Source organism: Dipodomys merriami, unplaced genomic scaffold, assembly GCF_024711535.1.
Source record: "Dipodomys merriami isolate MVZ:Mamm:240054 unplaced genomic scaffold, mDipMer1.0.p SCAF_33, whole genome shotgun sequence".
Taxonomy (NCBI): domain Eukaryota; kingdom Metazoa; phylum Chordata; class Mammalia; order Rodentia; family Heteromyidae; genus Dipodomys; species Dipodomys merriami.
Genome location: NW_027204826.1, coordinates 3859786 through 3878097, shown reverse-complemented (window position 1 = coordinate 3878097; position 18312 = coordinate 3859786). Strand labels below are relative to the sequence as shown.

The following is an 18312-nucleotide window of genomic DNA, read 5'->3' as shown; positions in this document are numbered from 1 at the left end:
TAGGGCTCTTCACAAACAGTGATAGACAAACGAATTTTGGGATAGGAATAAAGCATGTACTAGTTGAATTGCTCTAATTAGAAAAGCAAAAATTCAAGAAGAAACAGCCCTTTATTCTGCTAAAGTTTTAAAGCAAGAATGTACAGCAAGACTACGTGTATGCCTCACCATTTATAGGAATCAACACGCAAATGTGGTCACAGGATAATGGAAAGAATATCATAAATCAGATTCTCCTAGTAAAAATCATGTTGCTAAATTTCTACTTGAGAGTCACTATAAAAGCACTTCTATAGCACATCTACTCAAGTCACTACAGAAACAATTCTATGGTACAATCTAATTTTGAAGATGCAGCACTAACAAAATCACCTGCTTCAAGTTTACATGAAAATTAAAGACAAAGCCAGGTATAACGTGGTACATCTATAATCCCAGCACTCAGAAGCCTAAGGCAAGGTCTGTGAATTCAAGGCCAGCCTGTACTATTCAGCAAGTTCAGACCAACCTGGGCTACACAATGACACCCTGTCTCCAAACAAACAAACAAGCACATCATTACTACCTGAAACATGCTAATATAGTAATAAGCGCCTCAAAGACTGAGGAACATGTGCTACCTGCATGTTCACCTAGTGTGTCCTACCTATCAGGCTCCGAATACAAGTGTTAACAAATACTCAAGTGGTAGGTATGATTGTGTGCCAGGTAATCAACAAAAGTAATCATATTGATGACTTCTTTGCTTCTGTTAAGAATCAAAAAGAACCAATACTCCCTTTATTTAATATTTCAAATTTCATAGCCATTCCACTATAGAACATATAGCTAGCTAGCTTTCACACAGTAAATTAACAAGCAAAAACAACTGAATACAAGTTGGCAGAGGGAACTTGCCAAGCACATACCTTTGTGAATACACACATGAGGAAAAAGAAGCTGAGAGAGGTTACGAGACCCACTGATCTCAGGCTCACATCTCCTAATAGAACCCTCTGGTGAAAAGGCTGCAAAAATGAGGGCACTAACCATTTTATTTGATCACCACAAGTTTGTACAGCCCACCACCCATTATTTTCCATCATAAACTGCATTCTCCAGTTTAGCAAACAGTCCTTTCGCCTTGCTCACTGCAGCTCTCCTTCCTTGCCTTTCAGTCCTCAAAAGAAGAATGGCTCTGACCAGTGGTGGTCCAGGGGACTGAGAGCTGCAGTCCTGGCTAGAGGGCAGGATGGAGATATTCCAAGTGGGGACCACCTGCCTTTTAGTGCTATTGAAATTATAGGTGGATTTTTGGTTACTACTATGATAAAGGTAGTACTGCTGGCCTTTAGTTGGCAGTCCCTAAGGATTCTCAATATGCCACAAAATAGGGAAGAGTCTTATACAATAATGATTTGTCCTTCCGCCTACACAACTTTCAAATGACAGTCAAGAGGAAAAACTTGTTCAGAGCCTAAAACCTGTTTTAAATACAACACAAAGTGCTCTTGCATAGTTTGTCATCACTCACTTTTCCAGGAATGCAATCCTGTTGTAAAGTGAAGCTAGCTTATTCTTTGTTACATTTGGAACATAACCACAAGCTGCTGACTTTTTCAGAAAACCACACCATTAACAACAGCTTTACCTGTATTATGAATCACCATTACAGCACAAACCAATCAGTCCCGGTAAGTTGCTGTCACATTCTTGGTGTTTCTACATATAGATACTAACAAGCTTGTTTCCATATCCTCAAGATGGCCCTGTCACTTATTAAATATTTTACAAGCTTTTTTCCCTTAATATTACATTGAGGGCATCACACACTTTTGGATTTTTTTTTCTTTTATAATGTCTAAGCAAGTTAAAAATAACCTATGAATTTCATTCCAAGATAGGATAGTAAAGGAGTTACCAACATCCCCCCCACAAAAAAAAAAAAAAAAAAAAAAAAGATGTTACTGGGCACAGCACAGAACGAAGATCTGAAGTAGATAGCCTGACATCACTTTGCTGCCCACCTAGACATAGGAAATGGGATAAAGGACGGAGTCCTTATTTAACCCGAGGTGAGAGCAGTAGGTATTCACTTCAAAGACAGATATTCTTAGGAACCTTCCTTAGGTCTATTCATAACTACCTTAAAAAAAATTTTAAATTACCATTTGTTAACACAGAGAGAGAGAGAGAGAGAGAGAGAGAGAGAGAGAGAGAGAGAGAGAGAGAGAAAAGAATCTGGCCTTCTCAACAAGACGTTATTTTCCCTTCACTTCTCAGTAGGACATTATTTTTCCTTTGGATTAACACTGTAGATGCCCCAGCCTTAAAACTAAAAACTACACAGTCACTTCACCACCTAAGATCACTAAGCACTTTTCCATATATTATCACAATCTCACAATAATTTTATTAATTAACTTATATTAATTTTAAAAAGAACTAAAAGTGTAGTTCTTCCTTAAGGAACAAGACTGGGCTGTACACCTTTACAAGTTCCCAGCCTCACATGAGACCTTTGTGACAGCGCTCTCATTTACATGTGATTTACGTTAAGAGGGAATGGAAAAAAAAAGAGGGAATGGATTTATCACTTCTGTGTCACTGCCTCCACCACAGTTTAAGCATCATGTTTAAATTATAATAGCTCACCCCTATAATCCTAACCACTCCTGAGGCTGAGATCTGAGGATCATGGTTCAAAAGCCAGCGTAGGCAGCAAAGTCTGTGCAACTCATCTCCAATTAACCACCAGAAAACTGCAAGTGAAGCTGTGGCTCAAACTAGCCTTCAGTGAAAAAGCTCAAGATCAGGGCCCAGGCCCCAAGTTCAAGCCCCATGACTGACAAAAAATAAAAATAAAAAAATGACTTCCTAGTTCCATGAAAACAAAGGTTTTGTTATTTTTATTTTGAGACAGTGTCTCTCTTCTGTAGCTCATGTCATCCTTGAATTCAAGATCCTCCTGCCTTGGATTACAAACAGTAGATAGATAGATCTCATATACTGAATTACTGACACATGCAGTGAAATATCACTGCTCAAAAAACCTATCCAAAAAAAAAGAAAAATAGAAAACCTCAAGAGACCATGACTTTGCTTAGTACAATTTTTTTTTCTTTTTTGTTTTGTCAGTTATAGGGCTTGAACTCTGGGCCTGGGCATTGTCCCTCAGCTCTTCAGCTCAAGGCTAACGCTCTACCACTTGAGCCACAGCTCCACTTCCAGTTTCTGAGTGGTTTATTGGAGATAAGAGATATTGGGACTTTCGTGCCCAGGCTTGCTTTGAACCGTGATACTCAGATCTCAGCCTCCTGAGTAGCTAGGATTGCAGGCTTGAACCACCGTTGCCGGACTCAATACTGAAATTTTAACTAAAAAAAATTACATTCCTACTCTGGAGACTGCGGTTCTCTTTCTGACTCTAAATCAAGTGGTTATATCTTTGCAAGTGAAAATTATTCTGAACCACTAGAAAGAATGATGGGGTTGCTCATATTTATTCACCCTTTCTTCTTCCTCTAAGCCTTTAGACAAATTCTGAAAAGAAGAAGCTTTGCACAATGGTCCCAGAAATATCCTTCATCATTACCCTCAGACAATACTACCCTAAATTTAAAACCAATTTAAGTAAACAAATGAGGAAACTGCTAAAAACAGCCTGAGGCTTCCAGTTTACCTCCTCCCGGAAAGAAGTTTTCAGAGAATTAGAAAATTACTCTGGGCCAGGCAACCGTAGCTCACACAGGTCATCCTAGCTACTCAGGAGGATCACAGTTCAAAGCCAGCCCAGGCAGGAAAGTCCATGAGACTCTTATTTCCAATAAACCACTCAGAAAACCGGAAGTGGCATAGTAGCTCAAGTGGTAGAGCATTAGCTAGCCTTGAGCTGAAGAGCTGAGGGACAGCGTTCAGGCCCAGAGTTCAAGCCCCATGACCTACCAAAGAAAGACAGAGAAAGGGGGGGAGGAGGGAAAAGAGAGAGGTGGGAGGGGCAGAGAGGGAGAGAAAATTATTCTGACAAACAGTAGGTGAATGCCAGGTGCTAGTGGGCTCATGCCTGTAACCCTAGCTACTTAGGAAGTTGAGGTCTGAGGATCAAGGTTCAAAGCAAGCCAGGCAGGAAAATCCATGAGAGACTTATCTTCAATTAACCAAAAAACTGGAAGTGGAGCTATGGCTCAAAGTGGAAGAGTACTAGCCTTCAGTAAAAAAGGTCAAGAACACTGCCCAGGTCCTGAGTTCAAAACCCCATGAATGACAAAAACAAACAAAAAACCCTAGGAGGGGGCTGGGAAGGTGGCTCAGTGGTAGAATGCTTGCCTTGCATGCATGAGGCCCTGGGTTCGATTCCTCAGCACCACAAAAGCAGGAAAAAAAAATCCGGAAGTGGCCCTGTGGCTCAAGTGGTAGAATGCTAGCCTTGAGCTGAAGAGCTGAGGGACAGTTCCCAGGCCCAGAGTTCAGGCCCCACGACTGGACGCCCCCCCCCAAAAAAAAAAAAACCTAGGAAGCTGAATTGAAGAAAAAGTGTATAACTATGCTAATAAACAAAATAAATTATTACTAGCATAAACCATACTTTCTCAACAGGAAGGTTGCTAATGGCACCATAGTTTTAAGCCTGGTTTCTAACAGCTACTTTAATAAATTCTAAAGTTCATCTATCATTTTTCTTGAATTTACAAATTGCAACTTTTAGAACTAGAAATAAACTAAATCTCAATCCTTTAAAACTTTTGGAAAGCCCATTTCATTATACATTCATTTCCATAGTCTTTTTCTGCCCAGCTTCTAAAGAAATACTGGATGTAACCAAAAGATCATCCTTTCTAGCCAGGAACTGGTGGCTTACACCTGTAATCCTGGCTACTAAAGAAGCTGAGATCTAAGGATTTCGGTTCAAAGCTAGCCTAGGCAGAAAGCCCAAGAGACTCTTATCTCCAATTAAGCACAGAAAAAGCCAGAAGTGGAGCTGTGGCTCAAGTGCTCCTTGAGCTAAAGGACCTCAGGGACAGGCCCAGAGTTCAAGCCCCAGTACTAACAAACTAAAACAAACCAACAATCACCCTTTCTGTTGTTTGAGGTCTCTCTCAACCATCTATTTCTTTGCCCTACTTACAGTAATGCAATGAGAAAGTACAATAACTGTTCTTCCACAAGTGTCTTTAAAACCAATCTTCCTAATACCAAACAGAGGCTTCTCTTCCCCGAGCTCTTGGCCTCTGCTCTCCGATGCAGCCCATCACCTTCAGAGACTGTTTAATTCCCTTACTTCATTTACAGTGCTACCTTGAAGGTATTAATAGATAATCATATCCCTAGTGCTCCCTTTTCCTGAGTTTAGCTCTTTCAAGGCTTTTCTCCTAAATATGAAGCTATCATCAATTCAGAATTTTCTACACCTTTTCCTCAATGTGATTAGAAAATATTCTTAATTATCCAAAGTTCAATCTGAAGAAAACAGTAACAATATTAAAATACCATAACTTTGTTATGTGATCACTATGTCTAAGGGTAATTCAATGACAGATCTCTGCAAGCAATCTGAAACCTCTTTATACTTGCTCTTTTCCAGGTAGCAGTTTCCTGGTTTGCATTAAGGCCATGTATTTCATCTCCCTTGGTGAAAGACTTGAGATACAGCATTAATGAATATAATTTCAGTGCTGGAACTGCTGTGCTACTTTCCCCCACCCCAGTAGCTGTAATGATCCCCAAACCTGTTAAACCTTGAATAATAAAAAAAAAGAAAAAAAATCCGAAATTAAACCTAGAAAAAAAAGAAAATCCGAAATTAAACCTAACAGTTCCTTACACCTATACATTGAAAATATTCCAAACAGCTGCCAACAAAGGAGGACTATGCTTCAAACAGTATCCAAAGTCGGGCACTGGTGGCTCAGACCTATAATCCTAGCTACTCAGGAGGCTGAGATATGAGGATCACGGTTCAAAGCCTGCGCTCGTCTAAAGCTGAAGGACAGCGCCCAGGCCCAGAGTTCAAGACCCATGACTGACCAAAAAAAAAAAAAAAAAAAAAAGGTATCCAAGCAAGCATTCATCTCCAAATAAACAGTAGTTCCCAGCCCTTAACTCAACCAGGAACACAAAAGAAATGAAGAACATAAACTAAGAGACAGGATCACTAAGCCGACTAAAAGAAAATTATGTTTTATGATATTCAAATTACTGTTTCTTTTTCCCAAAATTTAAAATATGAGGGGAGGGGCTGGGAAGGTAGCTCAGTGGTAGAGTGCTTGCCTAGCACGCATGAAGCCCTGGGTTCGATTCCTCAGTACCACATATACAGAAAAAGCCAGAAGCGGCGCTGTGGCTCAAGTGGTAGAGCACTAGCCTTGACCAAAAGCAGCTCAGGGACAGTGCAGTGCCCAGGCCCTGAATTCAAGCCCCCACGACTGGCAAAAAATAAAGTATGAGGGAAAAAATGCCCCATTTGCCAGGCCCTGAATTCAAGTCCCCAGGACTGGCAAAAAATAAAGTATGAGGGAAAAAATGTCCCATTTGCCAGACATGGTGGCCAACCAGGGATATATAATGAGACACTGTCTCAAAAATAAAAAAGTTTGGGGAAGTGGGGGGAGGATGGGATGGGAAGGGGAAACAAAGGAGGAGGCTACAATGCTTGATAAGAAATGTACTCATTATCTTGCCCATGTAAATTGTAACCCCTCTGTAATGTATTTTCACAATTTAAAAAAAAAAAAAAGATTTTTAGCCAGGCACTGGTGGTTCATCCTGTAATCCTAGCTACTCAGGAGACTGAGAGCTGAATATTACAGTTCGAAGCCAGCATGGGCAGGAAAATCTGTAATATTCTTTTTAACAGTTCAATTATATGTTTATTGTGGAGAATTTTACATGCAAGAACCCAAACTAGAGAGTTGGCATCTGGAGGGAGAGCCTTGATCCACCCTCCAGAACCAGCTCTGCCCACAGAAACACAAGACAGTGATGAGACACCAGACTTCTGGGACAAAGAGACAGAAACTCAACACATTCCTCTGTTCAATAGCCCCCAACAATCCTGAGAACCCTCACAAATGAAGTGCAAGCTCCTGCTACCCAGGAGAGCTTGGAGGTTTGGAACATGGCAGGAGCAGTTCTGACACAGGGGCTGACAGCTTACCCAGAAGGTGCTTGGCCAACTGGGAAGTCAGGCATGGTGGTGTTGGAGATGGGCACAGGGTGGAATGGGGAGCACCTTTAGGCGGAAACATATTCCTCTGGGAGTAGCTGTACCCTGTGGCTGCCCTCTGTGGTGGAAGAACCCAGCTCTCCCAACAAGAGATGGTGGAGAGGCCAGGGGGCTGACCCAGCAGCGCAAGCTGTGAGATTCTTATATCCAACGAACCACTAGAAAACCGAAGTCACACTGTGGCTCAAAGTGGTAGAGCACTAGCCTTGAGCGGAAAAAGATCAGGGACAGCAGTGTCCAGACCCTGAGTTCAAGCCTGATGAACAACAAAAACAAACGTTTAAAAGAAAATTTTAAGAAATCATATTTTTGGGCTGGGAAAGTGGCTCAGTGGTAGAGCGCTTGCCTTGTATGCCTGAGGCCCTGGGTTTGAGTCCTCAGCACCACATAAGCAAAAAGAAAAAAGCTGGAAGTGGTGCTGTGGCTCAAGTGGTAGAGCGCTAGCCTTGAGCTGAAGAGCTGAGGGACAGCGCCCAGGTCAAGTTCAGGCCCCACAACCGGACCCAAAAAACAAAAACAAAAACAAAACTAGAAATGATGCTATGGTTCAAAGTGGTAGAGGGCTAGCATTGAGTAAAAAACTCAGACAGAACCAGGCCCTTAGTTCAAGTCCTATGACCAACCAAAAAAAAAAAAAAAAGTTCAGGGATAGTGCCCAGGCCTTAATTAAGTTCAAGCTCCATGACTGACCATAAAAAGAAAAACTAGCCGGCGTCGGTGGCTTACGCCTGTAATCCTAGCTACCCAGGAGGCTCAGATCTGAGGATCAAGGTTCAAAGCCAGCCCGGACAGAAGTCTGTGAGACTCTTATCTCCAATAAGCCACTAGAAAACCGGAAGTGGTGCTATGGCTCAAGTGGTAGAGCATTCACCTTGTGCTGAAGAGCACAGGGGCAGCGCCCAAGCCCAGAGTTCAAGCCCCCTGACCAACAAAAAAGAAAAAAGAAGAAAAAAACTAAGAACTGAACCTAATAGATAACAAAGCAGTACAATGAGGCAGTTACATACTGTTTCTAAGGGTTATCAATCTAGGAAATTCCTTGGCTTAATTCAGGTAATATTTGTGTTGCCCTATTCATCTAAAATGGACAGGTTTAAAGGTCTTAAATACCGAAAGGACAGATTAAAAAGGTTTACATGAAGCCATATTTTCAGGGTTAGAGGCGTGGCTCAGGTGGTGGGGCACCTGTCAGTGAATATAAAGTATCAGATAACAACTGAGTCCCAATCCTGGATAGGGAAAATATAAACAAAACATACTTTCTCAAACACAACACAAAAATGCAGTTATGTGTTATTTCATTGTCTCTTCACTAGCCAACCACTTTTCAAAGGAAAAATCACATACATACACACTCACTACAACACACATCCTATGTGGCAGGAATTTTCATCTTGCTTTAAATCTATACTAACAATCTCCTATCAAGGTTAATATGAGATCACTGCATAACAGACACCATTCTTTGAAACAAAGTTGTACAAAGCAGATTCAGATGCACTTTAGGGATGGAATGGGAGAGAATGAGGGAACAGAGGAAATTGTACGAAAGGAAATCTATTTATTACCTGACTCATATAAATGTAACCCCTCTGTATATTACTTCTACAATAACAATAAATTTAAAAAAAAAAAACAGTGCCTTCTACCCTGAGCAACAGGAACCAATATACAAGGACACGTGCACCTCCATGTTTATTGCAGCACTGCAGATGCCCCACCACAGATGAATGGATCCAAAAATTGTGGTATCTATACACAATGGAATATTATGCAGCCATTAGAAATGACAAAATAATGGCATTTGCAGGGAAATGGATGGAGCTAGAAGGAATCATGAGTGAGGTAAGCCAAGAGCAAAGAGACAAACAGTACATGGTCTCCCTGATAAATGGATGCTAAATCCAAAATGTTAGGTGATACAACAAAATTAACAGGACAAAATTAACAGAAACAAAGAACTTCCACTCATCTGGTCAAACCACTACTAAATATCCCCATGCTGCTGAACACATGTATGGTGCATACGTGTACACCGTTATATGTTATAGACCATGATAGACAATTTGCTCCAGGAAAGTTAGAATGAACTTGTGACTTTAAATGAGCATCATTATTCCACAATACTGTGAAATTTGGGAAATTATGTAATCACTTAATCACAATTAAAAAAAAAACCCTCGGGGAAGGTATGGAGGGAAGGGATGGTAGGGGGAAAACAATGGAGGGGGTAACAATGCTCAATAGGAAGTGTACTCATTACCTTGCTCATGTAACTGTAACCCTCTGTATAGTATCTTTACAATAAAAAATAAAAAAATAAACAGTGCCTGCCTTAATTATCAATTTTTATTCCTTCCAAAAGTAAGTTTCTAAAAATCTTTTAGAACACCAAGTATTATCTTCTCTGGGTTCTTATTCACTGGAGGCAGTACCTAAGCTCTAAGGTCAACAGAGCTGGACAATTTTTGGACCTGAAAGGGAATTTAGACTACATCTAATGTATGGGGGGGGGGCGCCTTCAAACACTACCATCAGGAAGAAAATATTCACTGGCATAATGTATATATACAAATACACTCTTACACTGCTTTATTTTCACATGGCATGTTTATATGTAATTTAATGCAAATGGAGAATTATGCCTTCTTAATATATACTAGAAAAGGATCTTTTGTCATGACATCTGCCATATTTTATCTTTAATTACTTCTACAATGAATATTCATTTGTATATGATTAAATTACTGGTACATGGGGCTGGGAAGGTGGCTCAGTGGTAGAGCGCTTGCCTTGCATACATGAGGCCCTGGGTTCGATTCCTCAGCATCACATAAGCAAAAAAGAAAAAAAGCCGGAAGTGGTGCTGTGGTTCAAGTGGTAGAGCACTAGCCTTGAGCTGAAGAGCTGAGGGAGAGCGCCCTGGCCCAGAGTTCAGGCCCCACGACCGGACACCCCCCCAAAAAAAACAATAAATAAATAAATAAATAAACTACTGGTACAACAGTTTTAACCTTATCCAAATTTGGGACTAATTTTTTTATAGAACCTTGCATAATACATAGAGCCTCAACACATTTGGAGTCATTTCACATCATCTCCTTTATATCTCCGTGTCTAGAGTAAGTTTGAAGCAACACTTGCATGTAGCAGTAATAAAGGGAAGCAAAACTTTGATGACTTAAACTGATACATTTCTAGAAAATTCCATAAAACATACCATAGAGTTTCAGTAATTAACATTATTTGGTTATTAGACTAGTCCTGAAACATTCCATCTTTCTTTAGAGCTATACAAAGGAATACCATTTTGTTTTTTTTAAGATAAGAAACTTAACATATTTCCAAACTGATCATATTCTATTTTTTTAATTGGTTAAGATTTAGGGTTTTTTTAATTTGAAAAACAAAACAAAGGCTGGCAGATAACTGAACAATATTAGATATAGTTCCCCAAACTTGCTGTGAACGCTTTCAGATTTCCTTAGTAAACTTTATGTCTGTACAGATAAACAGATGTAAAGTTCTTGAGTAATAAAGTCAAAATAACCTCTAGTCAATTAGATTTGATTGAGAAATGGTTTGTATATCTACAAAAACAAAAAAAAAGTTAGATTTATTCTCTATTTGAGTTAACAGTTAAATTCCAATTAGGTTCAAATGTTGAGTCCCTCCCCCTAAATTGAATAAACTCATATTTAGACATCAGTATCACTAAAATAGTTTTAATTAGCTTACTTATATATATAAGGCTATAAAATAAGTTGATAGTCAATTTTACTGGAGGAGTTCCCTGTCTTCCCAAAGCTAATTTTTACTAAAATTATTAATACTAAAGACAAAAAAAAAACACAACGACTTCCCAAACACGTTTTAAAATGTCATGACCTACGGTTCCTAAAATTAAACCTCATATTGTCATCAGCTTTTATTTATGTGAAACAAAGTTTTGCTTAAACATGTGCACAGCAAGCTAGGCACTAATCAATGGTTCTTGCCTGTAATCCTAGCAACTCAGATCTAAGGATCACAGTTCGAAGCCAGCCCAGGCAGAAAAATCCATAAGACATTCTGATCTCCAGCTAACCACCAGAAAGCTGGAAGTGGCAGTATGGGTCAAAGTGTAGAGTGCTAGCTTTGAGCAAAAAAGCTCAGAGACAGAGAATTCAAGCCCCACAATCAACAGACGTGTACACACACACACACACACACACACACACACACACACACACACACACACACACACACACACACACACACACACACACACACACACACACAGTGCAGTCGAAGGCATACTGCATTTCCAAGAATTCAAGCCCCACAACCGACAGACAGACAGACTGACAGACAGACAGACAGACAGACAGACACACACACACACACACACACAAACACACACACGCGCGCGCGCGCGCGCTGCAGTAGAAGGCATACTGCATTTCCAAGAAGAGGTGGCTCTCATGTTGAGGGTGTCTTCAGAGCAATGTTCACTCCTCATTCTTGCATCCCACTGCAGCCTTCCTATCTTTACCTTTTTCTTACAACTTCATTCTCCAGGTTTGATCCTGTTCAGACTGGGTTCTCACTGCAAACTGTACACTGAATAGTTACGAATAGTTGTCACAAATTTCCCAAAACTTGTATAATTTTATTCAAATTTAAATGACCACCTCCTGTTTAGTCATCATTATCATTCATTTTTCTACATACATTATAATAAATACTAATTTCTTCTCTCTTTCCCAAATTGGTGTAAAAAAAAAAATCTTTGCATAGCTCCAGCTATGCTTAAGGTCTTACATGTGAAATATCTTACCTCCACCCTAATCACTAACCTTACTTTCAAACTACTTACCTCAAGCTAATTAAAAAAAAATTATTTTTTTTTTTGGGGTCCGGTCGTGGGGCCTGAACTCTGGGCCTGGGCGCTGTCCCTCAGCTCTTCAGCTCAAGGCTAGCGCTCTACCACTTGAGCCACAGTGCCACTTCCGGCTTTTTTCTTTTTGCTTATGTGGTGCTGAGGAATCAAACCCAGGGCCTCAGGCATGCAAGGCAAGCGCTCTACCACTGAGCCACCTTCCCAGCCCCAAGCTAATTAAATTTAAAAACACCCTAACTCATTGGAAACTTGTCATTTATTAAATCCTAATTACTTTTTACTTAAAAGATAAAATTGGGGCCTAGGGATGAGGTCAGTGGTAGAGTGCTTGCCTATCATGTGTGATCCCCAGTATCAAAAAAGAAAAAAAAAATTTAAAACTAAGACAAAGGCAGTAACATATTATCTTTACTTATTAATGTCTAGAAGTATGGTCCATGAAAAAAAAAGTCTCACATCAAAACCTATAAATACATGTTGAGGGAGGGTTATTAGGGAAAGGATATGAACCAAGGGGAGGTAAGCAAACAGTCATAATCAAAGCACATTATGAGAAAACTGAACTACATAGGGTAGCAATTGGAGGAGGAAAATGGGAGACAATGATAGGAGTAACCTGACATGGAACTGAAACCTCTTAATACAAAAACTTAGTAATAGATTTTAAAAATTGCATTAATGAGAAAAAAAATTTAACTCAAACATCTCATGAGAATCTGTACACTTCACATAAAATCAGACACATAATTTCTGGCAAATAAATTGTTGAATACATTTGTACTTAAGAATCTCTTTTTCTTTTGTTGTTATTCATAGGTTAAGCTCTGTGTTAGACAAGACACACTAAAAAAGTCTGTATCTCGGGCTGGGAAGGTGGCTCAGTAGTAGAGCGCTTGCCTTGCATGCCCGAGGCCCTGGGTTCGATTCCTCAGCACCACATAAGCAAAAAGAAAAAAGCCGGAAGTGGTGCTGTGGCTCAAGTGGTAGAGCGCTAGCCTTGAGCTGAAGAGCTGAGGGACAGCGCCCAGGCCCAGAGTTCAGGCCCCATGACCGGACCCAAAAAAAAAAAAAAAAAAAAAAAAAGTCTGTATCTCCATTTCTAGTAGATCTAGTAACCTTGTAAAACAAAGCAAAGAACAGGTCCTGATGTAGTAACATGGTTTTTCCTTCCAGATCTATGGCCAATTTCTCATGGTTGGGTGCTCCATTAGATCAACTGTGACATTTCAGTCTCTTGAGATACTAAGGCATATATCTCCCAAGGAAAGGCTCTATTACAAGGTCAACTATTTAACTGGCAAAATAGTATTTGAATTAATTTTGTTAAGACCCATTGCTTGACATTGGTGCCACAGCCATCATTACTGAGGTTTGCATCTGCTGTTTATTTTAGTTCACCCAAAGAGGTGACTCGCCATCACTAGTAAATTGCCAAACAACAGAAGAGATTCATGAATTAACTACTGCAAACATGGCATTGTTACAAAGCACAACATTCAGAACTACCTAGGTGTAACCCGAGTGAAATGATTCCTAAAATTTTAGCTTAATAAAGTTCATTTCTTAGTTTCTCACTGAAGTCTTAATTATCCAATCTGGTATTTTCAGCATCAATATATTACACTTTTTTTTATTTTTACACTTCATATTTATGTATTCAGCTAACATTTATGTGCCAGGTATTACACTGCATTTCTCTTATTCTCAACAATGTTGGTATTCTGTGGAAAAGTAATACCTGACCCATAGGAAGAAATACTACTTTGCTAGAAGAAAAAAGAGCTAATGCCATCGATTTTCCTAGAAACTCAAATGGAAGCATGAACTTCTTCCCCATAACTTGCAACAGAAAAGAACAGCTAGTCATTTTTCTAACAAGTACACAGCAAAAATCAATCAGCCTGTAGTCTTCAAATGGCCTGTTTAGTTTTATTCAAGATGACAGAAGCAATAAACAATGAAGTGTTCAAAATATACATGAAGAAATAATTAATACTGCTATCTTTTAAAGGATAATAATGGTGATGGTAATATTTACTGACACAAAACGCCAGTAGACATTTTAATCATTTATTCCACATACCATCCCTAGGGGACTGGCATAACCATAATCCCCATTTCAAAGGTGAAACAGGCTTGTCTTACTCAAGGTCACTCAGCTACACAAAGCTGTAACTCAAACCCAGTTCTGGGCTGGAATGTAGCTCACCAACAGTGAGTGCCTTTGCCTGAGTTCAATTCCTGATACTGCAAAACAAGAGCAAACCCAGTTCTATCACTGTTCGCTACTTTGTTTACACACAATTTCCGTTAAAAGGGTTCTTTGTTGTTGTTTTTGTCCAATATGGAGTTTGAACCTCAGGGCTTTGCACTTCCTAGGTATGCACTCTACCGCTTGAGCCACACCTCTCACCCAGCTTTGTTGATTATTTTGGAGATGCAGTCTCCAGACTTTTCTGCCCCAGCTAGCTTCAAACCATCATCCTCCAGAATCTGAGCTTTGTAACTGGGATAAGTAGCATAACCACTAGTGCCCAGCGAGTCTTAAAACTTTTAAATTTCCTAAGTTTCTTCCTTATAATAAATTACATTTTTGATGATACATATAGAAATCAACAAACAAGAATACCCATTAGAACAAAAGCCTTGACTCCTCTATAGTAATGGAATGGGTCATAGATTCATTTTGAAAGAGACAATGGGGTCATCCAGTACAAATTGTTTATTTCAGGAATAATTAAGACAGAGGTCTCTTTTGTTTGGGTTTGGTTTGGTTTTCCGAGTCGGGGTCTCATTATAGCTCAGGCTGCTTGGAGCTTGGAATTCTGCCTCCACCTCAGGTATGTATCAACAACCTGGAAAAGGCCTTTTGGGAACCATCTATACTCATTCTAACACATCCTCAATCCAGAAAAGGGTCTTTTTACTTTTTCAAGTATCACTTTAATATATAATCTAACATCTTAATAACATTTTTAACATTTCATCGCATGACCACTCTCTCTGAAGCACCAGTACAAAGTACTAGCACAAAGTAAAGACTCCATTACATGAATTCAGTACTGCAGGGCTGTACTAATTACAAACTACATTACAATATGACGTTATAGGAAATTATAAAGTGACATCCTTAACCATATAAACTCCAGCTCAAAAATAGCTCTAGCTTCCTTAAATTCATTTGGGTCAACTATGGGCTCAGTTTCACTTCACAGGTCACATCACGTGACTGGATTCAAGCTCATTTTAAGAGAAATGTACTATGCTGTATTTAGAACACATTATCACTAAGAGCCACCAGATGAGGCTTTGGAGGTCTATCCAAAAACCCTGCTTTAGTTGCTTAGAAACTACATTTCACCACTTTATAAGTTATGTCAGCAGAAATTACACATGTACGATCAAGAACCTATTATGCAAAATGAAACCATGCTATTTCCATAAATTGAATACCGGAAATCAGAATTATGCTTAACTCACATTGTTAACACTGAGTTAACCGCTAAGGCAAATCAGACTCTGTCTTCTACAACAGCTTCATACTTCGAAAAACAGAAAAAAAAATGCCACTATGCTTAACATACTCAATAAAATACTGACCCTTTGCAGTGATAAGGCTTGACTAGCACAATTTGTGCTACCAATTCTTACATCAAACTAGCAGTTTTTTTTCCATCCCGTGATATATTTTCACTGAAATCTTCAATACTTTAAGCCTCGTTTCTCTTTCGAATACAATTCCACTAGCTCTACCATTTATTTTTTAAAGTCATTTAAGTTTTAATTGTTCTTGTATAACAAGGAGGAGCACTGATTTGTAAAAATAATTCATAGTTCCTGCTCCAGTAATCATAATTTTTTATATGAAAAACTACCTCTAAAGCCGGAAGTGGAGCTATGACTCAAGTGATCTCCAGGCTAAGGGAGTGTAACCAAAAAATAAAAGTCTCTAAACCTGGTTGGTGGGACAGTACTAGGGCTTGAACTCAGAACCTGAGCATAGCCCCTTAGCTTTTTTTGCTCAAGGCTGTAACTCTACCACTTGAGCCACACAACTCCATTTCTGGTTTCTGGTGATTACCTACAGTTAAGAGTCGACTTCTGCCTGCACTGGCTTCGAGCCCAGATCCTCGGATCTCAGCCTCCCGAGTAGCTAGGATCACAGGGGCAAGCCAAGGGCTCCACACTTGAAAACTCTTAATCGTCTCTTCCTCCACAAGAGCAGAAACAGGTGCACAATCTCTGTAGTTTCACTTAAAGACCAACTCAGCAGCTGATGCTAACACATGCCTTCGATCAGAATCTGCTTCGTTTGGATCCCCCCCAAGCCTCTAATCCACCCTGCCCCCGCCCCCGTTCTCCATCTTCTTTCTCTGAAGAGCTTCAGTTCAAAACCCAGTTCTCCCATTTCCACTGCCCCTCGCTTCCATCACCGAAAGCATCTTTCCTATTCCTCGGAAATAACACCTTTTTCAGCGTTGAAACTTTTACGTCTCCAAAACCCACTCCCCCTCCGTCTAGCTTTGCTCCTTCCTTGCTCTCAACCCTCCACTGCGGTGACAGCTGTGTCCCTGCCTTCCCCAAAGCCCGACCCATGGCATCCAGTATTTTGGCCGCCACTCTCCCTCCTTTCCCAATAATCTATCTTCCACTCCGCACGCCGACATCCCACCCCCACCCTAGCTTCCTGCGTTTTACTCCCTTTCCCGTCTTCCCCCACGCCCAGGCCCCCTTACTTTGCTAATAACTCTTCCTTTTAGCTTTCTTCCCATCCTCGGCTCGTTCTCCTTTCCTTATTTAGAAACTCCTTTGCGCTCTACCTCAACTGCCACCCTGGAATGCCCGGGCACTGCGCCCCATCTTCGAGCAGCTCGCGGGGAGACACCGCGGCTTCCCCTTCCGCGTCCCCGACGGCAGTCGGCCCACTCACTCCCTTCCACCCCCACACCCTTACCCCGCGCCTCGGGAAACGGAGTACTCAGCTCCCCACCACGTTCTCTCGGGGCCGGGCCTGCCCTCCCCTCCCCTTCCTTCCCCTCCCCCCTCCAGGCTTCTCCCTTTCTCTTAAAGAATGTCACCAGGGTGACGAGCCCCGCGGAGAATCCCCGGTCGGCCTCAGCACCGGGGGGGGGGGGGGGGGGAGAGGAGGAAGAGCCCTCCTTCATCTCGGGTTCTCCGCGGCGCTGCACCCCCTCCTCATCGGCCCCAGCTGACTAACTACCCGACCTCCACCCCCCTCCTCCTCCTCCTCCGTCAACCTCCCCTAACCGACCCGCAACGACGCACCCCGCCGAGCCTTGGGTCACCGCACCCCGGGCTTCCCCGCAGGACGCCCCCGCCTCTCCCACCGGCGCCTCCGGGCCCCCGCATCCCCGGGCCCTGGCCTCGAGCCCGCCGGGCACCTACGCCCTGACAGGTTAGGCTCGGCCCCCGGGGCCGCCGAAGCCCCTCAGACCAGGCCCGAGCCCGCTCCCGGCCCCACTCGGGCCCGGCGCCCCTCAGCCCCCGGTGCCCCCTCAGCCCCGCCGGCCCTCGACCCCCCCCGGCCCGCCCCCGGCGCCCCGCAGCCCCGCGGGCCCGCCCCTGGCGCCCCGCTTACCGTTCTGAGCGGCGCCAGGCCCCGGCAGGACCGCGCCAGAGACCAGCAGCAGCGTGAGGGCCAAGGCGCGAGGGAGCGAAAGGCCCGACATCCTCCCCGGTGGAAGACGGAACGTCGTCTGGGCCGGAACCGGGGCCGCGGAAAGGGAGGGAGGGAGGGAGGGAGGAAGGGAGGGGGCGGGCGGGCGAGCGAGCTGGCGAGGGAGCGAGCTGGCGAGGGAGGGAGGGAGGCCGGGCGGGAGGCAGCCGCGGCTCCGTTCCGTCGTCCTTCCCCCGTCCTCCGCCTACCGCCGCAGCGCCCAAGCCTCGCGAGATTTCTGTCGCCGGCCGTGGGCGGCAGGCCGGTAACGGCTGGAAGTCTCGCGAGGAGAGGAGGCAGTCGGCTTGTAGCCCCCGCCCCTTAGGCTCGGAGGCCCCGCCCCCGCGGAGGCTGATTGGCTCCGCGCTAGATGGGTCACGTGCCGAGGGCGCTCTAGGCCACGTGACGAGGAAGGGGGCTGCACCTCCCTCCCCGCCCCCCTCCCTGGCTGGCCTGGGAGGCTCCGGGCGTCCGGCTTGTAGCCCTGGAGCGCCCATAAATAAGAGGCAGCCTCGGGGATCCGACGTGCTCCCTCCACCCACCCTGCCCCTC

At 42.6% G+C, this 18312-nt stretch overlaps 1 protein-coding gene across 2 annotated transcripts in view; it reads right to left on the bottom strand.

The window, feature by feature from the left end:
• Positions 1 to 17941, bottom strand: part of Nptn (neuroplastin) — a 59727-nt gene extending 41786 nt beyond the window's left edge. Inside the window, exon 1 of one of the 2 annotated variants that reach the window (XR_011376527.1) lies at positions 17683 to 17941. Coding sequence is in view for 1 of the 2 variants with exons in the window: in XM_070042922.1 (XP_069899023.1) it covers positions 17683 to 17773 (91 nt within the window). In the remaining variant the exon portion in view is untranslated. The remainder of the gene's footprint in view (positions 1 to 17682) is intronic. The other variant, XM_070042922.1, reaches the window with a different exon arrangement.
• Positions 17942 to 18312: the final 371 nt, after the last annotated feature.